General features: G+C 38.3%; 3 protein-coding genes across 3 annotated transcripts; all 3 read left to right on the top strand.

Moving 5' to 3' along the window:
- The first annotated feature begins 222 nt into the window (after positions 1 to 222).
- Positions 223 to 25,566, top strand: LOC140923754 (collagen triple helix repeat-containing protein 1-like). The gene is made up of 5 exons (XM_073373829.1): positions 223 to 302; positions 22,824 to 22,884; positions 24,011 to 24,139; positions 24,570 to 24,896; positions 25,089 to 25,566. Exons 3-5 carry the CDS (start codon positions 24,032 to 24,034, stop codon positions 25,443 to 25,445), a joined length of 792 nt encoding a protein of 263 aa, XP_073229930.1. The 5' UTR covers positions 223 to 302; positions 22,824 to 22,884; positions 24,011 to 24,031; the 3' UTR covers positions 25,446 to 25,566.
- Positions 4,984 to 6,758, top strand: LOC140922860 (collagen triple helix repeat-containing protein 1-like). The gene is made up of 4 exons (XM_073372894.1): positions 4,984 to 5,023; positions 5,211 to 5,321; positions 5,741 to 6,067; positions 6,260 to 6,758. Exons 2-4 carry the CDS (start codon positions 5,220 to 5,222, stop codon positions 6,614 to 6,616), a joined length of 786 nt encoding a protein of 261 aa, XP_073228995.1. The 5' UTR covers positions 4,984 to 5,023; positions 5,211 to 5,219; the 3' UTR covers positions 6,617 to 6,758.
- Positions 8,838 to 16,501, top strand: LOC140922362 (uncharacterized). The gene is made up of 3 exons (XM_073372351.1): positions 8,838 to 8,904; positions 11,737 to 11,907; positions 15,817 to 16,501. The coding sequence occupies exons 1-3, from the start codon at positions 8,838 to 8,840 to the stop codon at positions 16,101 to 16,103; spliced, it is 525 nt and encodes a 174-aa protein (XP_073228452.1). The 3' UTR covers positions 16,104 to 16,501.
- Positions 25,567 to 25,917: the final 351 nt, after the last annotated feature.

Raw genomic sequence — 25,917 nt, 5'->3', positions numbered from 1 at the left:
GGGGTCAACTGTATGTTCAAGAAATAATGATTCCTTTTCATCACACTCTTCGTACAGATTTTTTGGACCCGAATTTGCTTTCTTAATTAACTGCCGCATACTATTCTTCAAAGATAAGCAAAAACTGACAGAAAGTGAGTTAAGGATTTTGAAAATGCAGTCGATTAAAAATATCTCCACGTTTTATTTCTTTTCTGAGAGGACTTATTGGGCGCGTCAGCAGATAATCACGCAAATTCTTGACTTACGAAGCACGAAATACTAACTACTACACGCCACAGATGGTGAATCATCGAGCGACTGTACGTGTAAGATCACTAAATAAAATTAACTGGTTACACTGAGAGTATTCACTGTTTGGAATTGGAATGGACCAGAATGGGAAAGGCCACTAAGATGGAAAGAAGTTTTAAAATATGAGGATAACAATGTACCATCCTTTCTATTCGAGGTCAGTTTTGAGAATAATTTCCCTTAGTGATTACCATCACGCGAAATCACAGATTACAATTCTTCTTTTAATTATACAGTTGTACCTTTTTTTTGATAGGTTATGAAAAAATAATCGCACTTGGATTTAAAAAAATTCGCGAAAAAAATCAATTCATTTTTAGCAAAAGTTGTAATCTGTTGGTTACAATGACTAAGTTGAACTCCACTCAAGGGTTCAAAAATGATATCCAGGAGGCCGTCCATGAGTGCATCGATTACTTAGCAACCAAATATTTCCGTAAGCAAATGAAATTTTCTAACAGAAATTCGAATACATAGGTAGGCTGTTTAATGAGCATGTTTTCACAAGAAACTTATTTAAACTAGGAAATTCTATGATTCAGTCCTCTTAGCAGAGTGTTGGTACGTAGAGTGCACGAAGCTTTCTTCTTTTCTGTGACTCTATTTAAATTATGCTTTTTGATTCAATGTTTCTTTTTATCTTCTTTCTCCCAGTTCTCGTAACTTTCAGGAAGACAGATCACCAGTTGAGGAATGAAAACATATGGCAAACAAGGTAAATCTTAATCATACATACGTCACACGTGCTCTTATCTCCTTACGCCCATACGGTTATGTCTGTTGTTTTCCAAAAATATTCCGAGTACACGGATCAAAGAACCGTGAAAGTAGCAATCACTCTTCAGTATAATACACTGAACAATTTAAGGTATAATGTCGATCAGCATCAGCAATCATTTACCACAGTAAAAAAAAGAAAGGATTTTCAGTGTCCAGTGATTAATATAAAACTAAAATTGATTCATGTCAATTACGCTTAAAGTTTAAAACGACTTGCTACAAAATTTCTCATAACGAGCCGCACCGTCTTAGCAACCAAAAAAATTTTGTTTATCAAGCTGAGATAGGGGACTAAAAGTCCCCTATCTCAGCTGGATACTCAGAAGCTTGTAACATTCACTATTCCATTTATCTCTGATCATATTTCGCATCTAATACGATAGAGGCGTCAATTTTCGCGCCATCATGTCATCATTCTAGGGCGAGAAATTTAATTAAACCCGCGGCATCCAACAAATGTACGGCTCACGTTTCGGCTAAAATTATTCAGTGCCGTCAAAGAAAAAAACGTATTATTAAGATCTGCGTATAAAGTCGATCACATTGCTAACACAGACAAAAACGCTTAAATATCTCCTACGAAATGAACGGCTGAGTTTGTTTTTTCTACGGGTCAAACTGCTACTATATATCCCAGAAGCGCTCAGGCATAATAATATGCCAGGACTTCTACCTGGATGAACCAGAAAGGATATAGAACAACTGCCTAATTGTTTTTTACGGCTACGGGTTGAAATACTAAACGTGTTATATATCCTAGAAGCGCTCAGGCATAATAATAACATGCCAGGACTTCTACCTGGATGAACCAGAAAGGATATAGAACAACTGCCTAAATTTTTTTTTTACGGCTACGGGTTGAAATGCTAAACGTGTTATATATCCTAGAAGCGCTCAGGCATAATAATATCATGCCAGGACTTCTACCTGGATGAACCAGAAAGGATATAGAACAACTGCCTATTTTTTTTTTTTACGGCTACGGGTCGAAATGCTAAACGTGTTATATATCCTAGAAGCGCTCAGGCATAATAATATGCCAGGACTTCTACCTGGATGAACCAGAAAGGATATAAAACAACTGCCTATCTTTCCTTTTTACGGCTACGGGTCGAAATGCTAAACGTGTTATATATCCTAGAAGCGCTCAGGCATAATGATAATATGCCAGGACTTCTACCTCGATGAACCAGAAAGGATATAGAACAACTGCCTATTTTTTTTTTTTACGGCTACGGGTCGAAATGCTAAACGTGTTATATATCCTAGAAGCGCTCAGGCATAATAATATGCCAGGACTTCTACCTGGATGAACCAGAAAGGATATAGAACAACTGCCTAATTGTTTTTTACGGCTACGGGTTGAAATACTAAACGTGTTATATATCCTAGAAGCGCTCAGGCATAATAATAACATGCCAGGACTTCTACCTGGATGAACCAGAAAGGATATAGAACAACTGCCTAAATTTTTTGTTTACGACTACGGGTTGAAATGCTAAACGTGTTATATATCCTAGAAGCGCTCAGGCATAATAATATCATGCCAGGACTTCTACCTGGATGAACCAGAAAGGATATAGAACAACTGCCTATTTTTTTTTTTTACGGCTACGGGTCGAAATGCTAAACGTGTTATATATCCTAGAAGCGCTCAGGCATAATAATAACATGCCAGGACTTCTACCTAGATGAACCAGAAAGGATATAGAACAACTGCCTATTTTTCCTTTTTACGGCTACGGGTCGAAATGCTAAACGTGTTATATATCCTAGAAGCGCTCAGGCATAATAATATCATGCCAGGACTTCTACCTGGATGAACCAGAAAGGATATAGAACAACTGCCTATTTTTTTTTTTTACGGCTACGGGTCGAAATGCTAAACGTGTTATATATCCTACAAGCGCTCAGGCATAATAATAACATGCCAGGACTTCTACCTAGATGAACCAGAAAGGATATAGAACAACTGCCTATTTTTTTTTTTACGGCTACGGGTCGAAATGCTAAACGTGTTATATATCCTAGAAGCGCTCAGGCATAATAATATGCCAGGACTTCTACCTCGATGAACCAGAAAGGATATAAAACAACTGCGTATCTTTCCTTTTTACGGCTACGGGTCGAAATGCTAAACGTGTTATATATCCTACAAGCGCTCAGGCATAATAATATGCCAGGACTTCTACCTCGATGAACCAGAAAGGATATAAAACAACTGCGTATCTTTCCTTTTTACGGCTACGGGTCGAAATGCTAAACGTGTTATATATCCTAGAAGCGCTCAGGCATAATAATATGCCAGGACTTCTACCTGGATGAACCATAAAGGATATAGAACAACTGCCTTCTTTTTTTCTACGCGTCGTAGTTCTAAACGTGTTATTCTTAGAAGCGCTCAGGCTTAATAATATGCCAGGTTTCCAGCGACTGATTTTAGCTGATTTTGCAGTGCGCAAGAATGGATAATTTACCCGACTTGTAAACAGATATTTCCTTCAGCCGATTGTGTCTCATGCGGGAGAATGTCATGTCTGCGTTGTTTTGTTTCTACTGAAGTTTTATCAGAAAAGGTTAAGCGAAAATAGGAAGATCGCAATTTATACTCTTACGAACTATAAATTAGGGCTGACCTGGAAGACGCGTTGAATTGTGCCGCCATCCTTCAAAATATAATCTGGCTGCGTTTAGGGAGACAATTTCTTCTTCCATCCAGATTTACTTGGTATATGTGTTTGCGAGAATCTTCAAACAAAGAATTGGGTATACACTGATTCGAATGGCTTGGCGATACTAAGTGCTTAAGTCTACTTACCGATTACAACATGTTTTGGAAGTATTGAGAAGCGCGCCAAATGAGGTTGCCACAGTGTTCTCGAGCGAACACGGCGCGACCTGGATCGATAAAATTACCATTACATGCAGCTATCATGCCAGTGATTTCTCCTTTCGTCGCATAGTGAATAGTTTGTGAGCACATCCTCGACTCTCGAAACATTTGTCTTGCGCCGCTTTCGAAGTTGCTTCTCCCGCGAACCATAGGTAGATTTCCCGCTTAACATAATGTTTGATAATTTATGCAAAAGTTGACCTCGTGAAAGTCAGCAGTGCATTAATCGACTCAAAAATAAACAGACTTCCTAGAGGGTTTTGAACACGGTTTTAATTAAGGTACTTTACGAGCGCTGCGGTAGTTGACCGCAAAAGTGTTACGGTGATGGATACTCAACTGGATGATTACGTCACTTCATAGCAACCAGACGGTACGAATTTTTTAACTTCCGGAGCGCTGAGGCTCGTAGTGATTTGGATATTCTAATGTGTTAACTTACGCAAAGAGAAATGTTCGAATTTCGATGCGGGTAAATTCTATGCTTTTATTCTGGATAAAGGAATGAGCAAAGAAAGTTGTACTTTTTTCAACAAGTTTTCAGCAAAATACTAGATTAGAAAATCCTGATTTAAACAACAACAGCGTTTGCATTAAGATTCGGTCCTGCAAACTGTCCTCAGTTTGTTAATAATGTTTTTCCCACTGCACAAAAAGGCGATGAGCTGACGGCCACCCTCGTGAAGCTACAACACCGAATCAAAAGATCAAACGTTACCTACACTAAGAGATAGATCCTACATGCAACAAAATTTTAATAAAATAATATCATAAATGACGTTGTGGCTGGTAGACTCTCGAACTGGAACAAAAGCATGATCTTCACACGAACTCAGTTACTGAAAAACAAATTAAACACGAATTTCTTCATGGTAAGGTAAAAGAACCAATCAAAATGCTCAACGTCTTTTACGCGTGACAGGTAATTGAAGCCCTCTTTCTTTGAAACTTGTTAAAGAAACGAGAAAAATTAAGTAATTATTGCAAGAGAGATAAATTAACCTCTTGCAATAATCATTGCTATCATTTGGCTTTGGCAATCGTGAAACGAACAAGGTAAGTTTACTTCAAAAGACACTGTAACAGTCCTGGAGATTCCATAGCTAGCATTCAAGCCGTTCATTTTTCCAAGGCATATCGTAAATATGAAGTCGTGTTCATCATATTTATTACTGGGTTTTCGTTTGCACTAATCAAAATATTTCATATCATGATCAAACTTTAATTTTAGTGCACAAATTAGAGGACTTTGATGATGGGATCACGAGTTAAACTGTCCACCATGTTTGTACTGATTTTCTCGCTCTTGGCCGCTTTCTGCTCTGCTAAGGATAACAAGCCATCAGACACCAAGGTAACTGTATTTTTACTCGTAACCACTGCACATTGATTTGATTACAGTTGAATAATGTTAATTTGTGGAGAAAAGTGGCAATAATTATCATTTGTTAATCTTACTTTTTACTTTTTTGATAAATCAAGAAATGTTTCAAATTAAAATAAAAATTAAGGAGGTAATTAATTACTTGTACAACCTTAGACAACATCGACCGTAATCAAAAGTGGTAAACGTGGTAGACACTAGTATATAGCTTCTGGGCGGAGAGACGAATTTCTTTAATCACAACTTACGATTTTATCAAAGAAACCCAAATTAAAACTTGCAAATTAACGAAAATCACTGGGCACCTCACCTAGATTGAAACGCTAGATGAAAGACAAAATTGACAAGAGCTACTAGTAGTTTGCCTTTGACTTTTCTCTTTTTGGTAGACTATTTCATCTTGTCCATCTTGTAATAATGGCGGACAAACCGGGATGTGGACATACATGACATGCGTCCCAGGAGCCCCTGGGGCACCTGGTCGAGATGGAGCCAAAGGAGACCTGGGTAGCCCGGGGAAAATTGGGACCCAGGGACCACCTGGTGCTGACGGAAAGAAAGGAGCAAAGGGAGAGCCTGGGATCCAGGGTTCTGCCGGACAAAAAGGACAGCAAGGGGACAAAGGCGACAGTGGAACGTCACAACTGGCTTCACACATGAACTGGAAGGAGTGTGCTTGGAGAAAAGCGGACGACAAAGATTCAGGACTGTTATATGTAAGTACGGATCGTCACTTTGTTACCCGAGTTAAAAAATATTCTATTAGCTCAAAGCAAGTAATTTTCACGAAAATGATTGATTGTCATAATGCTTTTGGTCAGCAGTCAGCGATAATGATGATTTTACTAAAATGATTGACTGTTAAACTGCAGCACAGAAGCTATTTTGTTTCTTTATATCTCGTTTAGAACTGTGACTTTGTGAAGAAATACCCGGACACTTCCCTCCATGTCTACTATGCTGGTAATCTCAGGGTTCAAACATGTGACGACTGCTGCAGTCGCTGGTATTTTACCTTTAATGGAGCCGAGTGCAGCTCTCCTGGAACTATTGACGGTGCTTTCTACATGTATAGAGGCAGAAAACACAGTCTTCATCGTCACCGCCACATTGAAGGTCACTGCAACAACATTCAGAAAGGAAAGGTGCGAGTGGGATTCTCGGTTGGAAAGTGCGTCACAGGACATAGGCTTACTGACGCCAACACTGGTTGGCATTCAATGAATCGTATCTTCATTGAAGAAGTAGCAAAAGCTCAGCAGTGAGCTCTTGTCACGTGATCATCTGGACTTTTCTAAAAAGCGTGTTAGACTTATGCTATGTAGTGAGGTAATAATGTTTGTAAAGCAACAGTTGCTATCAAATCTGTATCTGTTAAAAAATAAAGCCCAGAAGCATTGAATTTTAGTACTTTACACTAATATCTTGGGTCAATAACATACTTTCCGTATAAAATTTCATAAATTAAGTCACTCCATGAACAGTAAATTGTAGCGGAACTCCTTCCCCGAGCGGAGCACCATAGCTAAGAAAATTTGGTAATCTATCTATCCGAGAAAATTTGGTTATGACGTCAGCATACGACCTCCCGTCCGTACAGGAGCTGGGGGAGGGGGAAGGGAGTCAGACGTCAGCCCGTCGGGGGAGGAGTATGTTATAGCGAAGGTGAAATTTTCCATTTCAAGAAATTCCCTAGTTTCGGCGGTAAATCACATGGCCGCCCGGAGTTTTCAAGAGAAAAAACAAACAAACAAAAAAACGAGTCTTTCTTTTCACTAAATTTTAATGTCTTCATTAACTTAGATAAGAGGGAAAGAGCTAGAGCGAGAAATAAATAACAACGGTGACCAATTTTGTTGGAAGAAAAACATGAAAATTATATAGCGGCGGTTAGAAAATGAGAAATACTAGCGGCTACCAAAGTGAAAATGAGCGGCAGTGAAAAAACAGAGTGAACAGGAACACAAACCTTTTCTCCAAAAAACGTGTAAATAGGAGGTTAAAAGAAGTTTCACGTTTTAGTCGCGCAAAACATCGGAAAGGAAATATACAAAAAAGTGTGCTGCATGAGCAAAGTTGTTGTTTGCTAATTAGAAACGGCCCGGAGCTAGCCCTCGAAGAAAATCAAAATCCCACAGGAATACGTAGCAAGATCCATACGTGCCAGCCACAAACCGTCCCGCTGATTGCCTTTTTTATTGGATGTCGTTAAACAAATGGTTAAATAATAACTGATGAAGAAGACTTGGTAAGCGTTTGTTGTTTAACGACATCCAATCAAAAAGAGGCAATCAGCGGGACGGTTTCTGGCTGGCACGTATGAATCTTGCTACGCATTCCAGTCGCTCGAATACTGTGGGATTTTGCTTTTCTTCGAGGGCTAGCTCCAGGCCGTTTGGATGGATTTTCGATTGGAAGGTACGAGAAGAATCGTGAATCTTTTGAACTTTAGGCTGCGAAGTTTGAAAGCGGAGCGATGCGATTTTGGGGGGAAAAATCGCTCCGGCGCTGGAACCCTTTCAAAACAAGGATTCCTCCCTTGTCCTTCTATTATATGGAACAGTCAACGGCGAACTCAAATTCATTCAAAATCGCTCGAAAAACCGCTTTTGAGGCAAAAGGATGACTATACACCACAGGCAAGGTAATTCAACGTTTATTTACATTGATTTATATACATAGTTAGCGATATATCGCTATAGGTGAAGCAAACGGTAAATCCAGTACATTTACTATAAAATAACAATCGGCTACACAAACAGATTGTGTGGGCGCCCTGTGGTGTAACTTAACAGATACCAACGAATAAAAAAAACCAACGAATTGTGACACAGCTCTGAAGTTCAGAAACAAATAATAGGGTCATAGGATAGCCGCCAAAAAGCTCGACCCTCACAAACGACACTCAGAAGTGACTACAAAATATTTTAGGTCTGAAAAATGCTATACCTGGTTTTTTGAAAAAATGCCAGTCACTCTCACTAATTGTGAATTTAATGGTTCTTCTTGATGGAAAATCTCCAGAGTACCCGACGGAGCCTCTCGACAAAATACTCGCTCTTCAGGCAGAATTTGAGCTAGCTGGGAAAAAAAAAAAACGTTGGCTAATTAGTTGGCTGGGAAATCTGAATGAGCGCCTCGCTAGCTGAAAATATGAAAAATTTATGCCGGGTCTGGCTGGATAAAAAGGTATATTTTTTCTCCTAGCAATCGCACTGTAATTTTTTATATGGATATTAGCGCTGGCGAAGCAAGTAAGTGCGCGTGAAAATCACCCCACGCGAGCTGTGGAAATGACACCTTTTGCCTGTGAAAACGGAAATTTGTTTGGGTGTGTAAGCAAAACGTCCCGCTGCGAATACCTTATAAAAGATACACGTGGCGAGAAAATGACACAGTTGAGTCAAGCACCGCTCACCGCTTTGTCGTTAGTCATTTCGCTGTCGATCCTTTATAGAAAACACTTTTGTGTGTTCGTATTTTAATATGCCTGTCTATATATCAGCTACTGGCCTACGTTCTACTTTAAATCTGATGTTAAGGCGACCAAAAGGTAAGCAAAATGGTTGTGTTTCTTTGTCAGGTTGCCGTGCATGTGTATCGAATTAAGAACATTCACTAACGCAGATAAATGCCATCAAATATTGAGACGATTGAATACAAAACCTCTCCAATAAATAATACACTCTGTCTCTTAGCGCAGTGAACTCAGAACTGATTTCATTCGGTATGCTCGTTTGCAATGTTGTCCAGGTTTGCGCGCTCTGGAATATTTCCGTTGGAACCAATTTCTCTTTTGTTATGTGCTCACCGGGACGGGAAACCTCCTCGATCTGTGATCATTTGGAAGGCATTTAGCAACTGTAAAGGTATCTGTTAGGATCGGAAAAGGTAGGAAGATTTTACGTTTGTACTACCCGTATATTGACGTATTTCGCGTCCGTTATAGTAACTGTTGTTTTTAAAAAAGGCAACATCCGAGTGTGCCGTTGCATTTCAATGCTAACGTCTGTGTAGTAAATTGTATTATTATATACATACTGAGAAATACTCGCCAAAAAGCTATGTCGTAAATTTTCGTACGCAAATTAGTTCTAGCCAATCAGAGGAGCGAACGATGGTTTTCACACGTGAAAAATATGATACGTCCAATCAGAATGGCGAACGATGTTTTTTCACGTGTGAGAAAAATAATACGTCCAATCAGAAGCCACAGAGGTGTGTGAGTTTCGCGCCAAAATTCCCGCCTTTTATTGCAGCTTGCAGCGCCGCTTCGCACACATTCAACGAGAAAAGTTTTACTCAAAGGGTTTTTCTCGCTTAAAAAGTGAAAAACATTTCGGAAATGGAGTGGAATAGTTTCGTTTAATTCACTGTCGATAAAGAAAGCGGTAGAGAGCCGGCGAAACAACAGCGGAAGGGAAAACAGAACGAGACGTAAGCTTTTGTTGTACTTTTTGTCGGAGCTACTTTGCCTTTCATTTAAGCTTTAAGCTTACATTAAAAAGGGCCATTTTACTTAAATTCACTCATTTTAATTGTGCATTGACAACAAACAGTTAAGATTACTTATAGTTCTTGGATTACCTCCTATCCTTACCGTCATTTATGTTTTTAACAAACGTTTTTACTAAAAAGCTGATACTTCGTTTTCGTTGTCATTTTGCGGTAAGTATGTAGCGGCAAGTTTTAGCATTTTTGAAAGATTTAAAATCAAACGGCCGCCAAAATGATGAATGTCTAAGTATGTATATAATAAACACAATACCACATGGAAAGTGCTTTGTACGGTATTTACGCACTCGTTGTTTTTGTATCAGAAATCTCACTCGTTCGCTGCGCTCACTCGTTTGATTTCTGATACGTCAACAACTCGTGCGTAAAAACCGTACGCCAGCACTTTCCATGAAGTATTCTCTATGTATAGCGGGGTAAATCCCGAACGGCTATCATTCTTTGACTTTCATACCAGTATCTGTTTTGACGCCGAGGCATTTCTTGCTCTTAAAGCTTTTTATCGTATAAATTGTAAGAGCTCTGTTAGCAAATTTATTCATATCTTCGAACACAGTGACTCAGATTACACTTTTTTCTATTTTTTGGTGATGTTTCCCGGCTGTAGGACCTCAAATTTGACAGTGGTCGTTACCGGCCATGGTTACGTTTGAGAAGCTCTTTGGCCAATGTAGAAAAAAAGAATAAAAAATAGTTTACAATTTTCTTGCCAAAAAATGAAAGAAAATTACAAATGTGAACAGTATTTACACATTTTCCCAAAATTGCCGCAAGCAGGGTTTAAACTGGACTATTGAATAAACAAATTAATAGACAACTATGTTGTTCTGTTTGTAACCATTTGTCGTGAAGAAAAGGATATTTTTCTTTGGAATTTTTATTTTCTTCTGATTATCATGAAGTTATTGCTTTCTACAAGATAATCGCCCTTACAACTCAACCGTAGGGTTGTTTAGAGGCGCGAGCGCGAAGCGCAAGATACGCAGTAGGACGCACTTACGTCACGTTTGCCGTCTTCAGCTCGATTTTTAAACGTACCGAAGAAGGTTTCACCTAAGCTTATCTTATTGCCAAAAACTACAAGAATTTTTCTGTAGCTGTATTAAAACTGAAGTACTGTTGCTGTTCGCAAATTTACTATGACGGTCGCTTCAAGCAAACTGATAAAGGTATACTGTTGCATGTATTTTACTTTGGTGGGTCTCTCTGTACCCAAAGCAAAAAAAGCTTGCCTTCCTTGGTGTGATCTTACTTACATTTGTTTCAACTGCGCTTCGATTCTATAACTTATAGACGTCACACGACCATCGCATGAACGACATAAGGTTATATGCCTTTATAGGTGATTGTCTGACTGCAAAACAAAACATTCCTGACTTACATACGACTATTGGCTTTTGCTGCGAAACTTTGCACCAGTTCTGGTGTGAAACTTTTACGGTGATTGCCTGACTGACCACGTACGACTACTGGCTTTTGCTGCGAAACTTTGCACCAGTCCGTTATGAATATTTAATATCTAAATTTGCTTTAAGAAATTGCTACTTATCCGTATAATTATCATAATCTAATGACGACATGACGCAGACCTAGAAAACTTACAACCCTCTCCTATAGAACATCATTTATACTGTCCGCTCTCTCTACTCCACTCCAACTCAGGTACGGAAAAAATGCTCCAATTAAAATTGAAATAAAAAGAGTGACGTCTAAGGGTGATTAAAATACGTTAGTAACTGTTGTGCGTATTTTATCGAGGAGACCTGATGTCTAGATTGGAAAATCAAACAAAATTGATAAGAAAAAAATTTCAAGGGGGACAATCGAATTGAATTGCAGTTAATGTCTTGTTTCTGTTTAACCAACTCAGTTGGCTGGCGCAAAGTAAACAAGTGGCCAGTATGTTTTGAAGCCAAAGGCAGCCGGTTCGGAAGATTTTACGTCCCACGGGGAAGATTAGCGGCCATAAAGCTGGTCCATCTGTACGGTTATGTGTCCTGTGACACCAGAATCACCTCCCACTGGTCTTACTGGGGCTGTGGTGACAATCGATGGAGCGGGATAAACACTCAACAGTCCGGAATATCCCTAAATTTAAGGACAGGGCCAACTGGTCACGCGACACTTTTCAACCAATGACAAGGCGCGCTTGTGTTTATCAACAAACAAATCAAAACATCGCCCCAGTGATCAAAAATTTTCAAAACAACGGACGGAGTCGACAGAATCAGTCATCGTTTCGAGGCTCTCAGGCATATTTTTAAGACTTTTCATGATGAGGCACACAATTTTTTTCAGTGGACAGCGTATCGGAAGCCATATTGGAAGTGTCTCGTGAAATATTCAGCACATTTTGTGGCTTATTTCTTCTTTTATCTTTTAAACAACGCGTTGTATAGGAGAGATTTTGATCGGTTTTCAAGGTAGGTGAACAAGTATCTATTATTTTTTCGATTCACATATTTTTTATTTTTCTAGATATTTTTCCTCGATTGTCATATCGATTAACTTTTATCATGTTGAATGTGGGGATGGTAGACAACCTAGAATTTTGGTAGACAATTTTTGAGTTCCGAGGTCCAAAACACGTACGTTTTCCACCCCCGGGTTTCTCACAAAAGCCGTATTATTACTTTTTTTCGCATTAGTACGAGCCTTTGCCTTTTTTCTTTTCAAGGTCAAAACAACTTTATTAGTCTCATGGATATTCACGTCCAACATCTCGCCTCACTTTGCTGAATTTGCGGGGATGAAATTGAAGATCATAAGCGCAAGGTACAGAAGGTAGATACTAACCGCTTTGTTTCTGAGATTCACTAATCTGGAAAGATTTAATGTTGTTGGATTCTCCAAATGTTCACCCACCGTTAAAAAACAATCAAAGAAACAAGGCAAATCTCAATTGTAAATGCTGCTTTTCGCTACTCATTGAACATGCACTGATTATCTGGGATAAAATTAAAACATTGCAGGTACTACAGCAAGCAAAGAAAGCACCAGATGCGTGAAGTCAACACGAAACAACACAAAAAAACAAACAAGAAAAATTAATAAATTTGAACTACTTTCTATTCTTGTTACGATGACTGGTTCTTTGATTCTTGTCCTGTAGAAGTTAATAGTTACTACCAATCCTGTTTTGTACGATCTCAACAAATTTTCACACTCCCTCTAAGGTTATTTTTCACGGGACCAGTTGCTTCTATCAAAAATCTTGCAAGCCATGCCAGTGAAGCCACGACCTTTGCGATCGGTCAGGAATCAGTTCGAACACCCCAATGATTCCTTGCAATGATCAATGCTCTTATTCTCTTACATGAAATGTTTTGTTTGAAATATTAAGAGAGTGTCTCGGTAAGAGCGGTCCGGTCGATTTTGCTTGAGACACAGATTTAGCTCATTTCTTGTTTGTTGTAAGACATTCATGTACCTATACTAAAACCACAATCCGTTTGATCGGATTTCTTTATTTTTCAGAGTTTTACGGAAATTAAATTTCACTCGAGCGAAGGCCTGTCGTGACACTTTTCAAGACGTTAATTTGAGGCAACTTTGGCGGACAATTTACAACAAACTACGGGACTCAGCAAAAAACAAATACCACAGCCATTTATATTAACTCTATCTATCCATCGAGGCGACTTTCGTGAACATCACTTTTCAATCAAGCAAACAGGAAGACTTGAACGCCACCTTATCGGTTCGCTTAAGTCACTCACGCGAAAACCGATCAAATTCAAGGTATATTTTTGAAAAAGTGAGGCGGTCTTAACTGATCCAACTAATATAGCTAGGGAGTAGGTGCCATAGAAAAGGTAACTAAAGAAAAAAACTTTGCGGCCCGACCTTTACTAAAACGTTATAACTCCGTGAACTTACCTAATTTTCGGCAATCTCCAAGTTTTGCCGCCATTTTGAGGGACTTGTCAACATGAAACGTAGCAAATATAAATCGAGAAGGTACATCTAAAACCGTCAGAAATACATACGAAAGCATTCAAATGAACTTCACTTTCAATTCAAAAGGCAAAATTTGAAATTGTTCGTTAAACCTACCATTCTTACATCCCCATGCGACCATTTCTTCCAACAATTCAAACACTACAACTAGTGTTCGAATTTCAATCGTCGATTCCACCGTAAAAAATAACCTGTGCCACCCAAGCTTCGACTCGAATGTGAAGTACGAATCAAACAACAAAACTGCTTCATCTTCGAGGCCATATCACGCTGGTATTTTGATTTTCTGATCGACAAGAACGGTGATCAGGAGGTGATCGCCATGTTTACCTCATAAACGTGACCGCTGACCAGCCGCTAAGTGAAAACAGTACGGCGCAGGGTGGTGTGGGTGGCGGACTTATCGTCACAAGATATTCGAATACACGCTTAAAAAGCTTAAGGACTCTCAGTCTAAACAGTGAAAGCATGCTTCGTGGTACAGACAACTTTTATCTTATTCTCATAACTTTTTCCTTTAAATTAGAACTGGTATTAATTAATAGAGTTATTTAAATATTTTTAACCGAGGTGCCCATATGACCTTTTTGCTTGTCCTCAGTGGTATAAAATAAGGTGTCTTTTCTTCCAGAACCGTTTAGTTATGCGTTATTGCAGGCAATGGACACTATACTAAGAAGGTTTGTTCTAAATCATTTTTACTGTTCCCAAGAATGTATGCAAAATCATTGCTTTATACAAAGCTGACTCTAAAATATGATTTTCCGTAACAGTAACCAATGTCATTTACGTAAGGTGTTAATAAAACTAGCGATGTACAATTTTTAGCGTTTTCCACTTATAAGCCTGACATACAATTGTCAAGTGAACTATGTTAGTTTCAGCTCATTCCTTGATTCGATGTGACCTTTTATCGCTACACCCCATTCTTTTTATTTGCAATTTTCCTGTACTTTTTTTTTCATACGACAACGACAAAGAGTTTTATAAGTAAACCGATTTTTTGGTGGACCACGCTTATCACATTTTATATACAAATACATGCAAAAGGCCGGCTAAGAAAAGCTCCTCCCCCTGCTCCTAATTTTTTGGGTTGCCTTCGCCCCATGCCTCTGCACGACTCCCATTTAAATGGGAGCTCGAAGAAAGTACAGATTTCCTTAAGCATGGAAACAGTAAAATAGTTCAATTTTTCCTCCTTGACGTAGTCACACAAGTCATAAATGTCATTGACAATCGGATGCGTTAAGCCAATTTCTGTTACAACTGATTCGACGGTGGTCATGTGATTCACTCGTCATATAGTGTCCATTGCCTGCAATAGACTAAACGGTTCTGGAAGAAAAGACACCTTATTTTATACCACTGAGGACAAGCAAAAAGGTCATATGGGTACTTCGGTTAAAAATATTTAAACAACTCTATTAATTAATACCAGTTCTAATTTACAGGAAAAAGTTATGAGAATAGGATAAAAGTTGTCTGTACCACGAAGCATGCTTTCACTGTTTAGACTGAGAGTCCTTAAGCTTTTTAAGCGTGTATTCGAATATCTTATGACGATAAGTCCGCCACCCACACCACCCTGCGCCGTACTGTTTTCACCTAGCGGCTGGTCAGCGGTCACGTTTATGAGATAAACATGGCGATCACCTCCTGATCACCGTTCTTGTCTGAAAAATAAAGAGATCCGATCAAACGGATTGTGGTTTTAGTATAGGTACATGAATGTCTTACAACACACAAGAAATGAGCTAAATCTGGGTCTCAAGCAAAATCGACCGGACCGCTCTTACAGAGACACTCTCTTAAATGTGAAACCTAGACGAGTACTGTAAGCTCATCTTTAATTCTGTCCGACTCCGTCCGTTGTTTTGAAAATTTTTGATCACTGGGGCGATGTTTTGATTTGTTTGTTGATAAACACAAGCGCGCCTTCTCATTGGTTGAAAAGTGTCGCGTGACCAGTTGGCCCTGTCCTTAAATTTAGGGATATTCCGGACTGCTCAAGTCAATGTTGTCATCACAGACTCAGACAACCACATTCTACTCCCGCCAAGTCAGTTCCTCAATACTAAGATTACCAGCTTAAAGTGGTACAAGGTTCCCGGATATAATTCCCTCTCACCTGAGCTTGTCCTGCCATTCTTTACGTCTCCCAGACGGGTCCATCGGAAACAAGAATTACGCGTGTGGCACGCTGAAAACTTGGTGAATTTAAGCGAAGGAGACAACGGAGGAACAGTGTGCGCTGATGTCTATGCTCTCTTTGTGTGACTGAAGAGATTCAATCGCTGCTTTCTCTAAGGGTTTTAAAAAATGTAAAAGATAAAAGGGAATTTTTCTATACAATCTTTCTCACTTGACTTAAGTTTGCCTTGAACTGTGCACGTTTCGTATATCAATTCTCTGTTTTCACTGTCACGCCATGAAAAATCAAAATCAAAATCATTCAATACAGAAAACCCAGAATCTAGGAAATGGAAGAAAATCGATATACAACACACCTCGCTAAAAATCAGGACCGTGCGATATTTCATGTGCGAGATACTAGGAAAAATGTTTTATCCAAATTAACAAAGCTTTGTATGGAGACGCCATGTTGGTTCCCCTTTGAGGGGCACAAATATGGCCGCCGTAAACAAAAAGACTCATCTGTCTTTGAGTTTTTTTTTTATAAAAGCGTTAATTAATCGCTTGAGGAACTCATAAAGATTAAAGTAATATTTATCCTGAAACAAGAAATGTCAAGACAGCAAAATCTCAAAAACATGAAAAAATCTCAGCCTACATGAGAGCTGTCCAGGCCGCCATCTACACGCCGCGTCAAGCAAAAGTTTTGGAAATTCAAGCGTCCCTATATCGCAAAACGAAGAGCCCTTTCGAACCGAATATTTGTATACAGCTATTTCAAGAAAGTTTGTCGGAAAAAGTGCACACAACAATCCCGAAAGGTATTGTGGGTGGTTTTGAGTTCAATGTTCTTCAAAGAAATTTGAAAGAATGGCACAAGAGGCCATGGACGCGTTTGCGAAGGAAGTAACAAAAGTAGGTTCGACGGCCTACACTGCCAAGAACAGGGTGTTGATCATATCCTATATTACCTTTCAGGATTCTCGCGTGCACATTTTTTCCGACATGCCTTCAATAGCTGTAAACAAAGGTGTTCAGCTGCTGTAATGCCTCATAAAAGTAACACTCGGAATAATCGATAATGCCTTAGTTTGAATTTTGGTGACGTCATGTGAAAACCGAGAATTGCATTATTCCCGTAGGTTTTTCTTTTTTAATAAGAAAGCAAAAGTTAAGATTAAATGATTTTTACTCCGACATTGTAAAAGTGCAGCAATAAAACTGATCGTAAACCGTATATCCCGAGTTTTCTGATTTTGTTGCGGGGGCAAACTTCAAAAATATCAGGCGCCTGTTGCAATAAAAACCCAATGTCAGACGAAACTGCTTACATTTAGGCTAGAGTTAAAATGACGAGTTTGAGCTGAACGTCAGAGTCTGGCGCTAAATTATGAGTTTAAATGAACTGAACGTCAGACGCAACTGCTATTAACGTCTAGTGTTTTCAAAAACAAAGTGTTTGACTGGGGCATGTGCAAAAAGGGAAGGGGTAGGCGAAGAAGAATGCGAAACCACGGACCGAGGTTATTTCAGAACACGAATTGCGACTGAGTACGAATCTACATACAAAACAAGAAAGAGGGAGTTGAATGACCATATCCCATAGTCCCTTCATTATCAGATCGTCACAGGTATGATGACCTGTAATTCGTCGTCGTTATCATCGATGGCGTCGATACTGATTCGACTTTAAAGATGTATTCAAAGGAATATTTTGGGGGGAGGGGAGTGGAGGTGGTGCGAATGAGCGTCAGGGATTAGAGCAAAAGTGGCGTCTAAACACACTTTACTCTAAAAGCTCAAGACGACCAAACCAGTAGAAATTTAACAGAATAGAAATCATAAGTAATCACTGAAATTTCAACAAATTTTGTTCTAATATATAATTCATTTTAACACATTCGCCCCCGAACCGTCAGTAACCACCCGTGCGGATCCGCGTCCTTTCTACCGCTTGTGACTTCATCAGTTTCAATAATCAAGGATAAGTTTGTCCCCTAACTTGTGCAGAAGGAAAAGATCTTTCAAACCATACCAGAATGAGCACAAATTTAGTCAAGGACACCGGAGAAAAAGGCAAAAAACCATGTAACATTCTCCCGAAAATTTCCATGAAAATCTTGTTCCACTACCCACCTACCTTTTCCTTCATTTAATCCTAAGATCCTAAAGGTTTTCCCCAAAACTTTTCCCACCAAAATTAAGCCCACTAGATGCCCAGCAAGAGGGGAAAAAATGAGGTAAAAAAAGCGAAAAAAGAGGGGAGGAGAAAAAGCGAAAAGTAAAAGTCAAGTCCTAGTTCGATATCCTTCAATGACAACGCAGCTCAAAGTCAAGAATGAAATAAAGAAATTAAGGACATGTTACTCGCGGCGTTTCGAATGAAAATAGGCTTTAATGACCCCCTTCACGTGCATGGTACTGAAACATAAATAGTCTTAGACGCTTCCCTGAAAAATTAAACTTGGCGATTGAGTTTTTAAAGCTTTAGTCAGTCAGTAACATAAATGTATGAAATAACGTGAAATAAATGTGTTTAAGGTGGTAATAAATATTCCCTCGATAGTTTCAAGACACTAAAAGGTCCCTTGACTGACTTGTTCAGTTTTTTTATCAAGTAACCAAACACTGATTTCCATGATCATGTTAACGAATATCCACACTTTGGATTTTCCCTGTCTTTAAAAAAAAACTAAGGTTTACCCATGAATGCGGTGGCTTAGTTAGACTTTCTAAAAGCCGTTTAAAATAATCGCTTAAAAATCTATCCTGATAATCTCCAAAAAAGTTCCCTAAGATCCCAAAATAATAACACAAAATATCAAAGTTAAAAATCCTTGCAAGTAAAAACGGTCCGCCAATATTATAGCTATCGGGTGAAAAGGTCTAGATAACTAGCGATTACTAACATGCAGTATTAATGCTGCCGCTATGTACTCTTCCAATGTTTCGCGCTGCTGATCCCCAAACATGGTAGCAAGCAAAGAGAAGACCCTTTCAGCAGATCTAGGATTGACACAACTTCCTTCCGCCATGTTTTTGTACTTTTGGAAACTAACTACAACCAAATTCTGGAACACATAATTAAACGGTGAAACTGCTGTGAATGAGCTATGAAGGCATAAAGTACATATGAAGTCCCTTCACTCCCTTGCCTAACTCTTGCCTCTGGACCTATATAGCTTTATAAGTGCATCAACGCCATCAACTTCCTTCAATACGCCAATAAAAAGCATTATTTATATAGTTCGTGACTTCGTATTGCATTTTACGGATTTTTTTAACTCTAAATATTCTAAAAATCTCCAGACTTTCTAAATATCTTTTCAGCGTCTAAAAATCTTAAAAAAAAACAACAACAATTTTTATAGCTAAGCCTAGTTATGCCATTCTAACCTCGAGACTTCGTCGCTGGCACGGTCGATGCGTGGCCTCATGCATTGAAGTTCGCTTCGCTCACATTCATGAACTTTTAATATGAGAGGTCGACTTGTAGCAAGATTATGGCTCAGTCAATATATGACAAAAATTGATTCATAAACATAGTAGATACCAGAAGTAATGATACTAAACAGATTAGCATTGATGATACTAAACTGATGATACTGAAAAAAAGGTTTCCTCTTTAGCATAAAATTTGACTAAACACAAGAAAGACAAAGGAAAGTGACATTTCTGTTTGTTAAGAGGATGAGCTACATTTACAAAGTGTCATTGATGAACAATAAGGTAACAATAGCCATCTTAAAATATTGAACATTAATCAAGGTAAACTGGACAAAACAAGAACAAAGGAACTCCAAAATTTGCTAGATGAATCAATTTTTTTCACGGAATATTGCGGTACTGTCAAAGATAAGACGCCGAACATCAATTTCATCGGTAAGAACACTTTTGAAAAAAAAAGACCTTCTTCACCTTTGCCGATCTAGTTTTACTTTACAAAATATCTTAAACCGAAATTCAAATTATCATTTACCTACCAATTTAAGTGAACTGCAAAATGATGTGTTTATATTATGTCGAACGGTTGAGCTTTTCGGATTTTGTCTCTAATATCATTAACCTGCCGCGTTAATATTGTTACTGTTATAAATAAGCTAGGAGTTCCTATATACATAACTCACCGTCCATTCAAGTGCTTTCGGTAAATCCTCGTGAATATTCGTCGGTCTCTGGAAATCGCAAGGCGATTACCAAAATTATCCTCGTTTGTACTGACCAAATTTGGAAGCATAAAATTACAGTAAATTTCTCGCTGCGTGACACGGTTTCAAATTTTCTCCCGTGAACGAAAAACACTTTCACAGCTCTAAATACACTGATAAAATGTTCTGAATTTACTAAGAATTTTCAAACTCATTATTTTGGAGTCTATACAATTGCAAAACATAGTTCCGTACTATACTGACTGCACATGAAAAATTCCAAGATACCCAGCCTACTTGGCGGCTTTGCGCCAAACCTAACGTTATTAATATTTCTCAAAATTTCGCACTTTAATGCGTAAGCTTTGAATGAAAAGCTCTTCAATTTAGACCATAATTGTTCGAAGAAAATACAAAGATTTTCCGTTGTCCTAGAGCTCTCAAAATTTATCAGTTATAAAAAATCGTAAGGTTTAAATTCAAACAAGGGTGAGATACTATTATATAAAGCTAGCTGACCGGGGAATTTTACCCGGTAAATTTATAAGAAGAACAATAAATAAAGCAACTGAATGAAGTCATGTCCAAATTCCCAATCCAAAGCCATTTTCTCTTGCAGTATGGTTATATTTCAAGCGAACCTCGAATTCTTGGAGGATCGAAGAAAAGGTCCATGAAATTGAAACTTTTCACCATTTATTAAAGAACAATGAATTGAATAGGCGAGAAAAGAAACTCATAACTCCAAATCTGATATATATAGCACTAGATTCCTTGCTTTGGAATTATCGCGTCATATCTGTGTTCGTTGCATGCATATCTTCTCTAGCTAGTGGATAATCCTTTCCACAATTTTGTTTACTAGATATATGTATGACCATATAGACATTAGTGGTTTTACGACTTGGGCTAAATGGAACACTTTAGAAACACTGAGAACTAGTCGGGGCAAGTAGAGAATCACCGCAGCAGTATCGAGTCAGGGCGTTTATTCGAACGTGAGTCGTAAATAGCTATTATAGGGTCAACCTCATGGCCTGAACAAGAAAAAAACAACAGTACTGTTGATCAGACGGTTATAATGGTGATCATGAATGATAAATTCGAAATACTGAATGAAGAAAATTGATATCTACAACAACTGATAAACACAACCTAAAATAACAATAATAATAAAAACTGTGTTCAACACAGCGACACATTAGCCCCGTAATAAAACGCAAGTGACGTGTAGAAAATATTTTTGCATTTTTACAGCTCGACAAGCTTATTAATTTATCGAACTACAAAACCATAATCTACTTTTCAAAATGATTTTTCGCTTCATTAGAAAGGAAACTTAATAAACACAGTCGGCTTCCGATAATCGGAACCTTTAAGGGAAATCGAAAAAAGTTCGAGTTATCGGGAGTTTGAAGCAAATAACCGGAAGTAAGGAAATAAGCAAATGGATGGGAAGGAAAGGCAATAATTTTAAGCAACAAAGTATACAGGAGTGGACACTGAATTTGAACTGGAGTGACAAAAAAGTAAAGACAAGGAATTTACTTGGTTGTTTTGAAATAAATTCAATGTTTCGGACTTACACGGTACACGGTACACGGTTTTTTACCCGACTTGTCAGAGCTTACAACATGGTTCGAGATATCGAGGGTAAAATTGCATATAGAAATGAGCTAAAGGGAAACAAAAATTACTTCGAGATAGAGAGAGGTTTCCAGGGGAAATCGACTTTGGTTCGAGTTAGCGCGAGGTTGGAGTTAGCGAGGGTTCGAGTTATCTGTAGTCAACTGTATGTTCAAGAAATAATGATTCCTTTTCATCACAGTCTTCGTACACATTTGTGAACCTGAATTTGCTTTCTTAATTAACTGCCGCATATAATTCTTCAAAGATAAGCAAAAACTGACAGAAAGTGAGTTGAGGATTTTGAAAATGCAGTCGATTAAAAAATATTCCACGTTTTATTTTTTTTCTGAGAGGACTTACTGGGAGCGTCAGAAGATTATCAAGCAAGTTCTTTACAGTTACGATCTGCTACACCCCACAGATGGTGAATTATCGAGCGACTATACGTGTAACATCACTAAATAAAATTAACTGGTTACACTGAGAGTATTCACTGTTTGGAATTGGAATGGACCAGAATGGGAAAGGCCACTAACATGGAAAGAAGTTTGAAAATATGAGGATAACAATGTACCACCCTTTCTATTCGAGGTCAGTTTTGGGAATAATTTCCTCAAGTGATTATCATCACGCGAAATCACAGATCGCGACTCTTCTTTCAATTATACAGTGGTACCTTTTTGTGATAGGTTATGAAAAAATAATCGGACTTTGATTTAAAAAATCCGCGAAAAAAAACAATTTATTTTTAGCAAAAGTTGTAATCTTTTGGTTACAATGATTTAGTTGAACTCCAGCAAGGGTTCAAATAATGATGCCCAGGAAGCCCTCCATTGCGTGCATCGATTACTTAGCAACCAAATATTTCCGTAAGCGAATGAAATTGTGTGATAGAAATTCGAATACATACGTAGGCTTTTTAGTGAGCATGTTTTGACAAGAAACTAATTTAAACAAGGAAATTCTATGATTCAGTCCCCTTAGCAGATTGTTGGTACGTATAGTGTACGAAGCTTTCTTCTTTTCTCTGACTCTATTTAAATTATGCTTTTTGATTCAATGTTTCTTTTTATCTTCTTTCTCCCAGTTCTCGTAACTTTCATGAAGACAGATCATCAGTTGAGGAATGAAAACATATGGCAAACAAGGTAAATCATAACCATATATACGCCACACGTGCTCTTATCTCCTTACGCCCATACGGTAATGTCTGTTGTTTTCCAAACATATTCCGAGTACACGGATCAAAGCACCGTGAAAGTGGGAATCACTCTTCATTATATAATCCACCGAACGATTTAAGGTATGATGTCGATAAGCATTAGGAATCATTTACCACATTAAAAAAAAAGAAAGGATTTTCAGTGTCCAGAGATTAAAATAAAACTGAAGTTGATTCATGTCAATTAAGCTTAAAGTTTAAAGCGACTACGAAATTTCTTATTTGGATATTCTGATGTGTTAACTTCCGCAAAAAGAAATGCTCGAATTTGGATGTGCGTAAATTCTATGCTTTTATACTGGATAGAGGAATGAGAAAAGAAACTTGTACTTCTTTCAACAAGTTTTCGGCAAAATACTAGATTAGAAAATCCTAATTTAAACAACAACAGCGTTTGAATTAAGATTCGGTCCTGCAAACTGTCCTTAGTTTATTAATAATGTTTTTCCCACTGCACAAAAGAGCGATGAGTTGACGGCCATCCTCGTGAAGCTACAACACCGAATCAAAAGATCGCTCGGCGGTTTAAAGACAAACGTTCCCTACACTAAGGGTTGTTCCTACATGCAACAAAATTTTAATAAAATAATATCATAAATGATGTTGTGGCTGGTAGACTCTCGAACTGGAACAGAAGCATGGTCCTCACAGGAACTCAGTAACTGAAAAACACATTAAACACGAATTTCTTCGTGGTAAGGTAAAAGAACCAATCAAAATGCTCAACGTCTTTTACGCGTGAAAGGTAACTTAAGCCCTCTTTCTTTGAAACTTGTTAAAGAAACGAGAAAAATTAAGTAATTATTACAAGAGAGATAAATTAACCTGTCGCAGTAATCATTGCTATCATTTGCCTTTGGCAATCGTGAAACGAACAAGGTAAGTTTACTTCGAAAGACGCTGTAATAGTCTTGGAGATTCCATAGCTAGCATTCAAGTCGTTCATTTTTCCAAGGCATATCGTAATCGAAGTTGTGTTCATCATATTTATTACTAGGTTTTCGTTTGAATTAATCAAGATATTTCATATCATGATCAAACTTTAATTTTAGTGCACAAATTAGAGGACTTTGATGATGCGATCACGAGTTAAACTGTCCACCATGTTTGCACTGATTTTCTCGCTCTTGGCCGCTTTCTGCGCATGCACTGCCAAGGACAACAAACCATCAGACACCAAGGTAACTGTGTTTTTACTCATAACCACTACACATTGATTTGATTACAGTCGAATAATGTTAATTTATGGAGAAAAGTGGCAATAATGATAATTTGTTAATTTTACTTTTTACTTTTTTTGATAAATTAAAAAAGGGTTTCAAATTAAAAAAAAATTAAGGAGGTAATAATTACTTGTACAACCTAAGCAAAAATCAATCGTAATCAAAAGTAACGTTATTAGTAACGTGGTAGATACTAGTATATAGCCTCTGGGCTGAAAGACGAATTTCTTTAATGACAACTTACGATTTTATCAAAGAAACCCAAATTAAAACTTGCAAATTAACGAAAATCACTGGGCACTCTCTCACCTAGATCGAAACGATAGATGAAAGACAAAATTGACAAGAGCTACTAGTAGTTTGCCTTTAACTTTTCTTTTTTTGGCAGACTGTTTCACCTTGTCCATCTTGTAATAATGGCGGACAAACCGGGATGTGGACATACATGACATGCGTCCCAGGAGCCCCTGGGGCACCTGGTCGAGATGGAGCCAAAGGAGACCTGGGTAGCCCGGGGAAAACTGGAACCCAGGGACCACCTGGTACTGACGGAAAGAAAGGAGCAAAGGGAGAGCCTGGGATCCAGGGTTCTGCCGGACAAAAAGGACAGCGAGGGGACAAAGGCGACAGTGGAACGTCACGACTGGCTTCACACATGAACTGGAAGGAGTGTGCTTGGAAAAAAGGGGACAGCAAAGATTCAGGACTGATATATGTGAGTGCGGATCGTCACTTTGTTACCCGAGTTAAAAAATATTCTATTAGCTCAAAGCAAGTAATTTTCACTAAAATGATTGATTGTCATAATGCTTTGGTCAGCGGTCAGCGATAATGATGATTTTACTAAAATGATTGACTGTCATACTGCAGGCACAGAAGCTATTTTGTTTCTTTCTATCTCGTTTAGAACTGTGACTTTCTGAAGAAATACTCGGACACTTCCCTCCATGTCTACTATGCTGGTAATCTCAGGATTGCCTCATATGACAACAGCTGTAGTCGCTGGTATTTTACCTTTAATGGAGCCGAGTGCAGCTCTCCTGGAACTATTGACGGTGCATTCTACATGTATAAAGGCAGAAACTACAATCTTCATCATCACCGCCACATTGAAGGTCACTGCAATAACATTCAGAAAGGAAAGGTGCGAGTGGGTTTCTCGGTTGGAAAGTGCGTCACAGGACATAGGCTTGCTAACGCCTACACTGGTTGGAATTCAATGAATCGTATCTTCATTGAAGAAGTAGCAAAAGCTCAGCAGTGAGCTCTTGTCACGTGATTATCTGGACTTTTCTAAAAAGCGTGCTAGACTTATGCTATGTAGTGAGGTAATAATGTTTGTAAAGAAACAGTTGCTATCACATCTGTATCTGTTAAAAAATAAAGTCCAGAAGCATTGAATCTTAATACTTTACACTAATATCTTAGGTCAATAACATACTTTCCGTAAAAAATTTCATAAATTAAGTCACACCATGAACAGTTCATTGCGACAAATATACTTTTCAGTTATTCGCCTATCTGATCCTTATCCTATTACGCTTCCCACTCATTCTGAACCAGTGAGATGCAAATAAAACTTGGAGATCGAGGGCCTAAATGTCAAGCTGAATTCTTCAACTTCGGGTAAAGGTTGAGCTGAAATTAGAACTACGTAACCTCAGTTAAAAGAAAATAATATTTTATAAGAAGATTCTCTCAGAGGCCAATCAAAGCATGATTAGTTTTTGAAAAAA

This window comes from Porites lutea, chromosome 13 (genome assembly GCF_958299795.1).
Source record: "Porites lutea chromosome 13, jaPorLute2.1, whole genome shotgun sequence".
In the NCBI taxonomy this organism is placed as follows: Eukaryota; Metazoa; Cnidaria; class Anthozoa; order Scleractinia; family Poritidae; genus Porites; species Porites lutea.
The sequence above is the reverse complement of the archived record's forward strand: the minus strand, read 5'-3'. Positions and strand labels throughout refer to the sequence as shown.

Bases quoted from the DNA above. Each gene is read 5' to 3' on its own strand.
- LOC140922860 (XM_073372894.1), top strand. From the start codon at position 5,220: ATGATGGGATCACGAGTTAAACTGTCCACCATGTTTGTACTGATTTTC. The intron at 5,322-5,740 runs GTAACTGTATTT...TCTTTTTGGTAG, and splicing joins ACAAGCCATCAGACACCAAG to ACTATTTCATCTTGTCCATC. The intron at 6,068-6,259 runs GTAAGTACGGAT...TATCTCGTTTAG, and splicing joins AAGATTCAGGACTGTTATAT to AACTGTGACTTTGTGAAGAA.
- LOC140922362 (XM_073372351.1), top strand. From the start codon at position 8,838: ATGCCTGTCTATATATCAGCTACTGGCCTACGTTCTACTTTAAATCTG. The intron at 8,905-11,736 runs GTAAGCAAAATG...TAACCAACTCAG, and splicing joins GATGTTAAGGCGACCAAAAG to TTGGCTGGCGCAAAGTAAAC. The intron at 11,908-15,816 runs GTGACAATCGAT...CCTTAAATTTAG, and splicing joins CTGGTCTTACTGGGGCTGTG to GGATATTCCGGACTGCTCAA.
- LOC140923754 (XM_073373829.1), top strand. From the start codon at position 24,032: ATGATGCGATCACGAGTTAAACTGTCCACCATGTTTGCACTGATTTTC. The intron at 24,140-24,569 runs GTAACTGTGTTT...TTTTTTTGGCAG, and splicing joins ACAAACCATCAGACACCAAG to ACTGTTTCACCTTGTCCATC. The intron at 24,897-25,088 runs GTGAGTGCGGAT...TATCTCGTTTAG, and splicing joins AAGATTCAGGACTGATATAT to AACTGTGACTTTCTGAAGAA.